The 13,646-nt window shown below is 50.7% G+C and overlaps 1 protein-coding gene across 1 annotated transcript in view; it reads left to right on the top strand.

Moving 5' to 3' along the window:
• The first annotated feature begins 436 nt into the window (after nt 1-436).
• Nucleotides 437-13,646, top strand: part of WWC3 (WWC family member 3) — a 118,364-nt gene continuing 105,154 nt past the window's right edge. Inside the window, exon 1 of the mRNA XM_041741010.1 lies at nt 437-738. Within this exon, the coding sequence (XP_041596944.1) occupies nt 455-738 (284 nt within the window). The 5' untranslated portion in view covers nt 437-454. The remainder of the gene's footprint in view (nt 739-13,646) is intronic.

The raw sequence follows: 13,646 nt of genomic DNA on the forward strand, positions 1-13,646 counted from the left end.
CAGCGGAGGGAGACGGCGGGCCCGGCGGCGGGAGCCGGCGCCGCAGGCCGGGGGACGGGGCGGAGGGGCGGAGTCGCGGGCGGGTCGGGGCCTGCGTGCGCCCCGCCCCTCCCGACCGGGCCGCGCCGAGGAACGAAGATGGCCGGGCGCGCCGCGGGAATCGAGGGGCCGCCGGCAGCGGCGGCGGCGGCGGCTCCGGGGCTGTGACTCCACGCGTGGCGGCGATCCGAACGACCCGGACGCGCGGGCGGGCAGCGCGGGCGGCGAGGCGCAGGGCCGGACGGGCGGCGGGCGGGCGCCGGTGCGCGGGCGCCGGGCGGAGGATGCACCGGGCGCGGCGGGCGGCTCCCCGCGGCCGCCCCCGCGCCCCGGGCGCCGGGCCTTAGTGCTGGCGGAGGACGCGGCGCGCGCGGGGCGGCCGGGCGGCGGCGGCGGCGGCGGGGCCCGAGCGGTCATGCCGTGGTTGAGCGGCGGCCGGCGGCGGCGGCGGGGAGAGCCGCGGGAGGCCCCGCGGGAGCCGCCGCCGCCCGCGCAGCCCCCTCGGGAGCAGCCGCCGTCCGCGCCCCCTGCCGCGGCCCCCGCGCCCCCCGCGCCCTCTGCGCCGCCGCAGCCGCGGGCCCGGGAGAGCGCGGAGCTGCCGCTGCCGGCCGGCTGGGAAGAGGCGCGCGACTACGACGGCCGCGTCTTCTACATCGACCACAACACGCGCCAGACGTCGTGGATAGACCCCCGCGACCGGTAAGAGCGGGGGTGCGGGCCGCGGCCGGGGTCCCGGCGCTCCATCTCTCGGGCTCTCGGAGGGGATCGAGGACTCCGGCAGGCCTCCGGGTCTGGGCGCAGATCGCGAGTCTTCGGGGGGGCCCCGGGCGAGGATCTGGGCGCTCCACGCCCCCACCCAGGGGCCTTGGACGAGGTTCGAGGCGTCCGGTCTCCGGCCTCGAGCCCCCGGAGTGCGGAGCCCCGGCCGCCTCCCGGCCCCCGCTGCGGGGCCGACACAGTGACTTGGTTCCCTCACGTCACCCGCTGACCGGCGCCTGGAAGCTGGTCGCCTGGAATTTCCTCCCCCGGAGCTGACGGATGGCCCTCTTTTCCTTTTTCCGCCGCGGCCTCGCCCATCCCCGCCGGGCCTCGGCCGCCCACCGCCCCCGGCCCCCGGCCCCCGGCCCCCGGCCCCGCGGTGGCCAGATGAGCTGTCACCTTGGAGCATGAACGTGCGCTCCAGCTTCGTGGTGTGGGTTCCTTGTCTGGCGGGCTCAGCCTACTTTCCATCCAAAGACTGGTGCCAGACGGGCCACTCAGGGATTCCCAGTTCTCTTGGAATCGGGAGACTCTGCTCCCAGACTATGATGGTTGCTCTTTAGCGCCTTAAAAATTGAGTTAAAATTCTGATTGAAGTCGCCTTGTGTACTGCAGCCAGAATGCAATATGATTAGACCCATATGCTTTTGGAGTAAACGAAAAACAAGAGCTGAATTTCAGGTTTCCTTTTTGTGCAAGATGTAAACAGGGCAGTAAGTTGTCTTATTATTTATGTGAATATACCATGGAGTGAAACATGGATTCTTCTAAAGCACTACCACATTGCATTTGATTAAGTTCATGTAATGATGCTTTTCCTTAACTTTCTGTATGATTGCTAGTTTCAGTGGTTCTGCTCTTTTGGAGAGGTGCTTTTGTGTGTGTGTGTGCGTGCGTGTGTGTGTGTGTGTGTGTGTGTGTGAGTGTCTGTGCACACACGCACCGCGTAATTGGGAATTCTGTTGAAACTAAGTGTTTCTAGTGGTTACCTGATACCTTGTCCTATCTGCAGCAGCTTCTCTCTGCACTGGGCCGGGATGCTAGAAAGGAAATACTGCAGGCTTCTCAATGATTTTAAGACTCAGGACAGGCTCAGTGTGATGACATTGCTCCTGCTTCCTCCTTACCTGCACAGGAAAGGCAGTGCTGCATGGCACTGGCGTTTGAAAATAAACTTTGGAGGAGGGAAGCTGTTGCATTATTGTTTGAAGAATCTCTCTGGGTTCAGATAGGGAAAAACAAAACAGCAAAATGAGCGTGTTTCCCTAACATCCTCCCTGAACACAGCAAACTTCTGGACTCAGAAACTTAGGTAAATCCTAGCACACTTTTATGGGTTAAAAAGATGCTTAGTTATTTTGAAAATCAGGTGAGATCATATAATAATTTTACCAAAGGCTAGAGCCACAGCTGTTTGATGAAGTCTTGGATGGTTCTGGAATTGGTGGAACTGCTTGTAATGTAGTGCCCTTTTATGCTGTATGTCTGCTAAAAACCCAAACAACTGGAAAATGAACCAATTAAAAATACTGTTTGGCTTAGAAAAGGCTAAGGTTCATTTTATGAGGGTAATATAAAACAGTTGTGGCTACATTGGAGTGGGGATTCAAGATGAAAAATATAAACGTGCAAATTTCCATTTTAATGGTATGACCCAGGACATAGGTGAGCAGACCCTACAGGAGTCAGCTTGTAGAGTCTTCCTTTCTCTGTGTTTCATACACATTTCCTATGTTCTTTTTTCCAGAAATCTGTTTGTTACTGAATGACATTTTCACCCTTTGCAGGCATCACTTATGTTATAGATTTTTTTAAAGTCCCGTTTCTAGTGCTAAAAGTGTCGATTGAGTGAGTAAAAGTGCATAGTTTACATTTTTTTTTGTAAAGTAAAAACATGTGTATACTTTTATGAGACATTGTTTTTATAGTGAGTGAAAATTCAGCAGGGGATAGCTTGCACTTCAGCTCCCATAATACCTTGCCCGAAATATGTATGGAATGTTCAGCAAGCCACAAACATTTAAGTGGAGTCTACCGAAGGGTGTAAATGGGTATGGTGTAATAGCCATTCTTCTTCCTCTTTCAAAACAGAACCCTGCCGTTTTTTATGGGTGACTGATTATCCTTTAAAGTTGTAATTGATTTTTATTATATGGAAAAAAACTTTGTCAGAGCACATTTTCTCCATGTGCATCTGACAGTTAAAGTCCTTTTTGAGTTGTGTTTGATTCGCGCAGGTGGAAGACGGTGTTCAATGATTTTCTCCAAACTGCTTCCAAATAGAGAACTGACAGGATAGTAGCAAATAAATAAATAGGCTTTTAAAGAAAATGAAATTATGAAGGAATAAATGAATGTAGTAGGGTGGTGAAAATTGGTGCTGACTTAAAACATTATTTCACATACAATTTAGTAAAAACTGTCATAGTGTAAGATGAGGCCCTGTAAACACAGTAACTGAGGGCCAAGGGTTGTAGATAATCTCTTCTAGAGTTTTATAGTAATTCCCTTCAATGTTGTGTGTAATAGCATTTGATATTGGCAGCTTCAGGGTGTGTGGGTGAATTAACTGTAGTTGTAATTTCTTTTTCAAGTCACAACCAAAAAGTTGAAATCCTAAGGAAATAATCTTTACAGATGTGGCTACAGATGTATAAAAAAATCTCAATGTTTTCAAAATGGAATTTTCTGGGTTTGATTTTGAACCCTCCTTAGGCTTAAATTCACTATCTCCGCAGATCAGTATTGTCTGTGTAGTTTTCATTCTTTGCTATGAATTGTATCCAAAGACCTTGTTAAAAAATATAAAGTTAATTGATCGTTTCTATGGCTGGCAGTTTCTGTGGGTGAGTCTTGCCTGGTTCACATTGGTCACATGTATGTATTCTACATATATTCACTCAGAGTTCAGTGATCACTCTATAAGAAGATATTTGCTATTTAGGCAGAAAACATGGGAAGAACATTTTTGCCTCCTTTGAAAAAATTTAGTGCCTTCAACAGTGCCTGTGGGTTGTGTTGATGTTGTCTTATATGTGGACCGAGTGAGTGAAACTGCATGTTCTGTTCTTGGAGCTCAGTTGAGATTACAATGCCGGACTGCCAAGGCCGAGCAGCCAGTCCAGAGGATGGTGGACGTATCACATTTGAGATCAAAGCGAATGTGAATAATCCTGATGACGGTGGAAGGCCCTGATTATAGCATGACATAAACTTTTAGGGACCCATTTGTTCACGAGATGGGATTTGACCTGCTCCAATTGGAGAAATTCTGTGGTATATTAAAATTCCTTTGAACAAGCTATTTTATGGAGAAAACAATCCATGGTTTGGGAAATTGCAAGGCCGGAGCCCCGTATAACAGAGTCGGATGACATCATTGCCACCTCCTTGCGACCTTTATTTAGTATTAATTAATAGGAGGTTTACTATATTTACTACACAGAGTCTATTTCTGGATTATACAAACTTTCTGAAAAACAAGGAATGATTTCTCCGTTTTTCATTTTTTAAGATTATAGGTACTGTTTGTATGAACATGGGGGAGCGTCTTTGCTTTTAAGGCCATGAGGGGTGGGCTCCTGGAAGAATCTTTATCCATTTAGATCATCAGCAATCATTTCTTGGTCTATTCTTGGCTTAGTATCGGTCTTTTTCTTTCCTTCCTTCCTTTTTTTTTTTTTTTAAGAAAAGTGAATGGAAAAGTCATTTCTGAAAATAGATCCGTGATGTTTAGAAATCTCTAAGTTTCCTTTTCTCCCTTTTCACTCTGCTCTTGGAAGTGGGAATAATGTATTCCACCTTCTCTGGTAGGTTCTGCTTTAGGAACCCATGGGTCAGGTGACGTGGTAAAAGCCACCTGGCGAGCCTGGTGAGCTGCTTCTAGCCCAGGTCCTTTTGCTGATGTTGGTTGCCTTCCCAATACATTCAATACAATTAATCTGATGGAATAAAGCAGAGTTAGGGCAGCCCCGGTGGCGGCGCAGCGGTTTAGCGCCGCCTGCAGCCTGGGGCGTGATCTTGGAGACCTGGGATCAAGTCCCACGTCGGGCTCCCTGCGTGGAGCCTGCTTCTCCCTCTGCCTGTGTCTCTGCCTCTCTCTCTGTGTGTTTCTATGAATAAATAAAAAATAAAAAAATCTTAAAAAAAATAAAGCAGAGTTAAATTCTTCTGAATTCACTTGTTCCTATTTAAATCCAGTAAATGAAGAAATATTTACAGAGATTCTTGGCCTCCCGCGTTCTAGGAAGGCGGATGGAGACCGAGTTTTCTGGGAGATGGGAGACAGACACAGAAACGAAGACAGTGGTCATGAGGTGGTGATGGCTTCTGAAAAAAGGAGGGAGGGCTCATTTGAGCTGGGGGCAGGGGGGCGTTGTCTTTATTTTCTTCCATTGAGGGTTTCTGGTGCTTTCTGGGAGCTGAGGAGGAAAGGAAGGAATGTGAGGAAAGTGCCGGAGGCAGGAAGTGCCTGCGGGCTGTTGGAATAAATGAGGTCAATTTCCCTGACCCAGCCTCCGTGTGAGGGAGGTGTGACTGGGGCAGGAGCACGCCGAGCTGGGAACCCTCAGCTTGGGAGTTGGAAGTGCTAGTCTTGTGCAAGCTCCTCATTTCGCACTGCAGGGCCACAGCTACGGGGCGGACGGGGACGTCCTGCTGGCAGTTGGAAGCACAGGGACTTGAGCTGAGTCTTCTGGCCAGGAATCGGTGCCCTCTCTCGGATGCCACTCAGCTGCCCAAACCCCTCCCACTTTGAAACATCCTGCCCCTGAGTCATTCATTCATTCATTCATTCATTCATTCATTCATTCATTCAAACTGTTGCACAGTCTCTGTGTCTCAGGTGCTCGTGCTCTCCTGTCTGCCTGGATGCTTCCACTGAAAGCCCACAGCGGCCACACAGGGTGTAGGTGGGCAGATGATGAAATAGCACAGGGAGGTTGACTTAGTAACCTCACTGTCCACAGCCAAAGAGGGCTCCAGAGCTCTCTCTGGCTCCAGAGCTGAGCTCGGGTCTACTACCTGGGCTTGACCCTCCCTTCACTAGGGTAACTGTGCCCCTTGTACTGTGTCATACCCACCAGTTATTTTTTTTATCTTGCATTCATTGTTTTTTTTTTTTTAATTTTATTTATTTATTTATTTATGATAGGCACACAGTGAGAGAGAGAGGCAGAGACATAGGCAGAGGGAGAAGCAGGCTCCATGCACTGGGAGCCCGACGTGGGATTCGATCCCGGGTCTCCAGGATCGCGCCCTGGGCCAAAGGCAGGTGCTAAACCGCTGCGCCACCCAGGGATCCCCTCTTGCATTCATTGTTAATTGATATTTTGCCCCACCACCTCCTTCATGGAAGGTAGAATAATGGCTCCCCCAAAGATGTCCATGTCCTAGTCTCTAAAACTTGCTAATAAGTGACCTTCCATGGCAAATGACATTTGTCGGTAGGATTAAGTTAAGAATCTTGAGATGAGGTGATTATTCTTGGTTATCTGGGTCTACCCAGTGTACTCATGGTCCTTATAAGAGGGAAGCAGGAGGGTGGTTTTCCCATTGAAAATGGAAGCATCTGGTCGGCTTGGTGTCTTTGAGAACAATCACAGTAGCTGACATTTGTGGCGTGCTTAGGGGTACCATGCTAATAAGCTTCTTATTATCCGTCTTCTCCCTGGCTCCTTACAACAGCGAGGAGTCCTTGTTCCTTGTAGATTTGAGCCGGGGAATATAAAAAATAGTGAAAGGGAATATAAAGGAAGGGAAAAGAAATGTTGGGAAATATCAGGAAGGGAGACAGAACATAAAGACTCCTAACTCTGGGAAACGAACTAGGGGTGGTGGATGGGGAGGAGGGCAGGGGGTGGGGGGGGAATGGGTGACGGGCACTGAGGTGGGCACTTGACGGGATGAGCACTGGGTGTTTTTCTGTATGTTAGTAAATTGAACACCAATAAAAATTAATTTAAAAAAAAAAGAAAAAAAAAGATTTGAGCCGGGGAGCCTCACCTTAGGCGCCAGGTCATTTGATGAGTAGCCAAATATGGGGTGGTGGGCAAGGGTGGATCTCCAAGAGAAGAGACCAGTTGGAAACTCTTGGGAGGTCTTCACGGATGGCGACAGGCCCTGAGCTAGAGAGATGGAGGGCAGTAGGACATTAGAAAAGTCAGGGATGATATCAGAGAAATTGTGAAAGAAATAAGGAGTGCACGGGACTTAGCCAATACTTGAATTATGGCAGGGTGGATCTGGAGCTCTAGAAAGATGTGGTGAGGGCATCTTGCAAGGGTGCTTGTGGAGTGGTGGAATCTCCAGTGTTTTCTATCTGGCGGGATCTTTTTTTTTTTTCTTTTTATTTCTTTTTATTCTTTTTATTTATTTTTTTTTATTTCTTTAAAGCTCAAGGGTCTAAGGAAGAGAGGGGGGGAGAGGAAGGGAGCAGGTTAGGGCAGCCCCTGGGCAACAAGCCCAGCACTTGGGCAGGTGGGCCAGGGCGCCAGGCGGGAGAGCCTCTGAGCGGCCTTACGTGCCAGCCTCGGCGCCACCAGGAGCTAGAGCACTGCCAAGCTGCCTATGGCCTTTCCAGGCCATGTGGAACTCAGGACAGCAGAGAGCCACTGTGCGAGATGAACTCCTTCTGCCCCTTGGAGCCCTGTCCCATGGGAAGGTGCCCGAAGGTGCCTGTCTCCCGCATGGGGGAGGCCTCTGAGCCGGTGGATCACCCTGGATTCACCCTGAAAGTTATCCTCACTTAAAAAATTTGAAAAAAGATTTACATACCATCAAATGTACTATTTTAAAGTGCACAGTGTGGGATCCCTGGGTGGCGCAGCGGTTTGGCGCCTGCCTTTGGCCCAGGGCACGATCCTGGAGACCCGGGATTGAATCCCACGTCGGGCTCCTGGTGCATGGAGCCTGCTTCTCCCTCTGCCTGTGTCTCTGCCTCTCTCTCTCTCTCTCTCTGTATGACTATCATAAATAAATAATAATAAAAAAAATTTAAAGTGTACAGTGTAGTGGTTTTTAGTAAATTTGCGGGATCGTGCCCCCATCACCCCTGTCTGATTCCAGGACATTTCCCTCACCCCAGAAAGACACCCCATACCCACTAGCAATCTCTCCCCGCCTCCCTGAGCCCCTGGAAGCTGCTCATCTGCTTTCCGTGTCTGTAGATCTGTGTGTTCTGGACATTTCATCTAAGTGGAGTCATGCACTCAGTGGCCCCCCCGCCTCAGGCTTATTTTGCTCAGTGCGATCTCCCCGCGGTTCGTGCGCGTTGCCGCGTGGATCGGCCCTTCGTGCCTTTTCACTGCCAAGCGCTGCTCCACTGAGCGGCTGGGGCCCAGGTTGTTCGCTGCCCCGAAGTGCCCGCCTTGTCCAGGGGTTCCCCTGCAGAATACCGGAGCTAGCCGGGGCCTGGAGGCCCCAGTGGCGACTCCAGCCATCGTGCTGGGGGGAGGAGGGGAGGCCCGCCTGCGCGCATCCCCAGCGGCAGGGCGGGAACACGACCCGTGTGTTGCGGGCGCCGCGAGGTCCGGGGCCGCCCGATCGGCGGTGGCGGCGGTGGCTTGCTCTGGCTCCTGGGCCCCGGCCAGCCTCCCCCGCGCTGTGCCTGGCGGCAGCGGGCGTCCTCTGAGGCCCGGCCCCTGCTCGCGGCGCCCAGGGAGCCCCGTGCTGGAGGCCGTGGATCCTGGCCGCTGCCCGGAGCCCCGGCGGCTTCCCGTTTCCAGCGGCGCTGGTGCAGTGCGGAGTGTTCCCACGTGGGCTGCGGTGGCATTTGCAGGTCGGTCCCTGCGCTCGGCCTTCCGGCGTCCTAATGGACCTGCTCATCCCCGCCCTTGTCACAATGTTTTCTTGCCCTTTTTCCCGGTATCTGTTAATCCAGGGATGTGTCCGTTAGCCCGGGACAGTCGGGCGAGCTCGGATGAAGGCTGCGGGGGCTTGGGACGCGGGTTCGCGGTGTCCTGGCTCAGGACGGCTGGCATCGGCTGCCGGGGCCCCGGGCCCCCAGGTGCCAGGTGGGGCCCGGCGCTCGAGGCTGGTGCGGGGACGGCCGGGCGCAGCGGCACACCTGCGGCCCTTGCCCCCCTTCTCCCTCCCTCCCCGGGATCGCCCGTGTGCACCCTGGCCTGCTGCTCAGGGAACACGCACGTTTTTAAAGAGGGGCCGATGCTGCCCTGACGGGGGGCCCTTCCGAAGCCCGTGGGACTTGCTGGTGAGGTCTCACGCACTTCATATGACCTATCAATGGACGGATGCAGCCAAAGCCACGGGAAACTCCGTAAAAATGCCTTGTTTGGCATCAGGGCGCCTCCCAGTCCTCACTTGGCGCCTCGCTCCCGGCACAGCTGTGCGTGGAACCGACTGGCCACCCTTCCAAGTGCTCGGGCCCACAGGGACCTGGGCTGTTTTTTCTATTACAAGGGGACCCCACTGAAGCATTCTTGCCCTGTGAGAATGAAACAGTGCACAAATATGCAGAACACATGGAAATCCCCACCCGCCCCTTCTCAGAGGGAACCTCCCGGAACAGCCTGCCGTGTGTCCTTCTAGTCCCTTCTCTACACTCTACCCAAATACATGTACATAGGGCTGGACATTTGTTTTGGGATTTTACATAATTGGGATCATACTGTCACCTTTTTTCCCCTGTGACTTCACACTTTCATTTAATAATAGGTCTGCGTGCTCTTTCCACTACTGGAATACACAGACCCACCACCATCCTTTTAACATCTTTTTTATGGAGGGAACTTTCACATAACAAAGTCACCATTTTAAGTGAGCAGTTCCGTGGCACTTAGCGCAGTTGCGGTGTCGTGCAGCCACCCCCTCTGTCCAGTTCTAAAACCTTTCCTTCACCCCAGAAGGCAACCCCCTCCGGTAAAGCGGCCCCTCCCCACTTCCCCCTCCCCACGGCCCCCTGCACCCCCCAGGCTGCTTTCCCTCTCTCTGGCTTTGCCACTTCTGGATGATTCCATCTAAATGGAATCGTGTGATATGTGGCTTTTTATGTGGAGCTTCTTTTATCTAGCTTCAAAAACATTTGAGGTTCACCCCCATCATAGGAACCTGGTTTTTTGCTTCTGCTTTTGTTTAAACACAGGGACATGCCCTCCCGTGATCCTGAGGGCGGCTGTGTGGCCTGCGCCCATGGGAACAGCCAGCACACTTGAAAAAAAACCAATTGACCATCAAAGACAGTTTCGCTTTTCGTTTGTTCCTTACTTTAGCCTTTGATTCATTATGTTGAGAAAGAGAGAAGTATAAAATCTCTCACATGTCTTTTTACCATTGGGGACAGGGAGCCAAAAAATTAAATACATAGTAAGACTTTTCAGTAATCTAGATGCTGGGACGCCTGGGCGGCTCAGCGGTTGAGTGTCTGCCTTTGGCTCAGGTCGTGATCCCGGAGTCCGGGGTTCGAGTCCCGCATCGGGCTCCCTGTAGGGAGCCTGCATCGCCCCCTGCCTGTGTCTCTGCCTCTCTCTGTATCTCTCATGAATAAATAAATAAAGTCTTAAAAAATAATCAAGATGCCTCTGTGCGAGGTACCATGGAAAATAACAAATGAACATCATTGAGGACTGGCCCTTTCCCTCAAGGAGTCGAAGATACAGCTGGGGAAGCAGAGAGACCCTCTGGAGTAATAAGCCAGAGTGGAAGCGGTCACCAGCGTGCTGCCAGGGCCGGGGCCACCCTCGGGTGCAAGGATGCCCAGGCTCTGGGTTAGCTCCTACCGCCCGTGCCCTGCTGCCATGCAAGTCCCGGAATTTCCTCGGGCCTGGATTTCCTTACGTGTGCAAGGAGGATGATAATACTTGTTGTTAGTCGATGAACTGATGTTTAAGTGTAAATTGTTTCCCAGACGTCATGGCAGGCCCCGGGAGATCCTAGGACAGGGGTTGGTCATCGGTAGCCTACAGACTGAACCCGGCCCACCACCTGTTTTTATACAGCCTGCAGGTGAAGAATGAGTTTTCCACTTTTAAATGGTTGAGAAAGAGTAATAAGAAGAGTGGTATTTTGTGAAATTTATGTGAAATTCAAATTTTAGTGTCCACGAATAAAGTTTTGTTGGAGCTTAGTCATGCATGCTGTAGCTGTTTTGGAGCTGTAACTAACTACAAGGACAGAGTTAAATTGCTGGACAGAGACCAGATGGCCCACAGAGCTGAAAATAATACTGTGTGGCACTTTACAGAAAATGTTTGCTGACCCCTGATCTTAGAATACAGGGTTAATTAAGGTAACCATTGGTCAGTGGGCTTGTACGGAGTGGGGCACAGGATGAGACCTGCAGACCCTGGTGGGAAGTCTAACCAACCAAAGGAAAGGAGCTCGGAATCATGAAAGCCAGTGGGGGCCTTTTAGTCAACGAACCCCTCTGTAGAAACTTCTTTTTTATTTCCAAAGATTCTATTTATTTATTCATGAGAGACACAGAGAGAGAGACAGAGACATAGGCAGAGGGAGAAGCAGGCTCCAGAGATAGAGAAAGTTAGATGAGAGCATTTAAATAATATGCAAATCAAGATTAAGAAGCCTGGAAAATAACCATATTTGGAAAGATTTTCATTAGGGGCATCTATGTGGCTCAGTTGGTTAAGCATCTGGCTCTTGGTTTCGGCTCAGGGCCATGAGATTGAGCCCCATGGGGGGGTGGGGGGAGCCTGCTTAAAGTTCTCTCTTCCTCTCTTCCCGCTCCCCCGCCCCCCACGTGCGTGTGTGCGCGCTCTCTCTCTCTCTCTGTCTCTCTAAAAAAAAAAAGGATTTTTCATTAGAAACACACATTTAATTCTGGGGATCTAGTGTACAGCATTATGATTATAGTTAACAGTGCTGTATCCTCAAATCGCTAAGAGAGTAGATCTTAGTGGTAATTATTTAATGTGATGGAGGTGTTAGCTAATGCCATGGTGATAATCGTATTGCAACAGAGAAATATCAAATCATATCGTTCACTTTAAACTTAAACAATGTTGTATGTCAGTTATATCTCAATAAAGCTGGAAAAAATAGAGTTAAAAAGCTAAGATTTAAAGGTACAAAAAGCTTTAGTTCTTGGGAGAATTTGAGTAAGGGATTCATTCTTTTGTGCTCCTGGGTAAATGGATCCCCCCCACCTGTACTTTAGGAACTTCAGTGGGTTTTAAAGGCCCATGAAGAGAACTGTGTGTGCGCACACATGTGCTACTTGAAACATGCAGATGCAAAGAAGAAATGCAGCCATTCTCTACCCCTCCACGCCCCCCTCTCGCAGATCAGAAAAGAACCCCTGGGACCAGTGTCATTAGCGTGTTCCTCTTGAGAGCAGACTGAGTGGCAGCCCAACCTCAAACCACCATGTGATTCCAGGCAGCACAACACACAGAAGGAAATGAATGTGAGATTCTGTTTGTAGAGCATTCTCGACATAATAACATTACAGAGATGGAGAACAGATTAGTGGTTGCCAAGGGTTAGGGATGGAGGCGGGGGGACACGTGGCTCTAGAAGTGGCTCGAGGGAGGCTCGGAGTGGCGAGATATTTCTCTGTCGTGATTGTGGTTATGGAAGCTACACATGTGGTAAAATGGCACGGAGCTGGTACATATACACCCAGCCACTGACACACGCAGAGGCACGCCTGCGAACTCAGGATGAGCTGCGCGGCGATTGCAGTGGTGTCACGTCCGTGCTCTGGCATGGTGCCAGGGCTGGGCAGGATGGGACCCCAGGGGGGACTGAGTGAAAGAAACCCCCCATACATGTCTTTGCAACTTTCTGTGAATCCATGATTATTTCAATTTTTTTTTAAAAAGATCAGAGAATGAAGGGACCAAGCAGTTAGTCATATATATATATTTTAAAATCTAAACCATCTCCTTTCCTTTAACTTATTTAGATTTTCTCTGCTTATTCACAGTATAGAGCACGTAGTGGGTCCTCAGTAAATGTTGAATGCACTTATGCACATAGACATGGGTTTTACTTATTTGTGTATTTCAGTGTTTTACTTAGTTTTTCTCATATATTCTAGGGTTCTCAAGAGTACCTGTCAGCTGTCAGAGCCCCCATTTTGTTAGAGTGGCCACCCTTGTCTTGACCTAGGGGATGTGTCCCTCTCTGTAGCTCCTGGTGAAGTCCTGCTTGCTCAGAGCCAGTGGGTCTCAACTAGGCGTGATTTTGTCATCCCCCCCATTTGGAATGTCTGGAGCCGTTTTTGACTTTCACAACTGGGGGCGGGGATGGGGTACCACTGACATTTAGGAGGTAGAGGCCTGCAGTTGGCTGGGGCAGGAGCACACGGCCCCAAGCCATGTGAGCCACGTGCACAGGGGGAGGTGTGAGACGGGCATAGTTGAGGACCAGGCTCTTTGTTCCGATAGACCTATATGAAAGTAACTCCTTCTCCTGCTGCTGGACGTCCTGTCTCCACCCCACTTTGGAACCGGGCAGTTACATTTGCCACAAAACCTAGGAGGGAGCTGGCTGAGAAGCTGTGGGTGGCAGTGGGGAGAGGCTGCATCCTTGGTACGGTGGTTGGTGGCTGATTTAAGGTTCTAGAGCTACCTGCTTGCAGCACCTTTCCTTACATGAAATGTGAACTGGCAACGTCCACCTAGCCTTCAAAGCTGGTGGAACTAGGGTTTCTATTATTAGCAACCAGCACAGGTGTCATCACCCCACAGGTGTGGAGCCTGCTTAAGATTTTCTCTCTCCCTCTGACCCCCACTCTGTCTAAAAAAAAGCAAAAACAAAAACAAAACCCCACAACTTTAAAAAATGTTTTTGCACTCCCCAGGATGTCCTATGTTAGCATCGTCCAGGAGTTTTGCCCACTGTCAGGGGAGAATATAACCTTGAACAAC

Source organism: Vulpes lagopus, chromosome X, assembly GCF_018345385.1.
Source record: "Vulpes lagopus strain Blue_001 chromosome X, ASM1834538v1, whole genome shotgun sequence".
Classification (NCBI taxonomy): Eukaryota; Metazoa; Chordata; class Mammalia; order Carnivora; family Canidae; genus Vulpes; species Vulpes lagopus.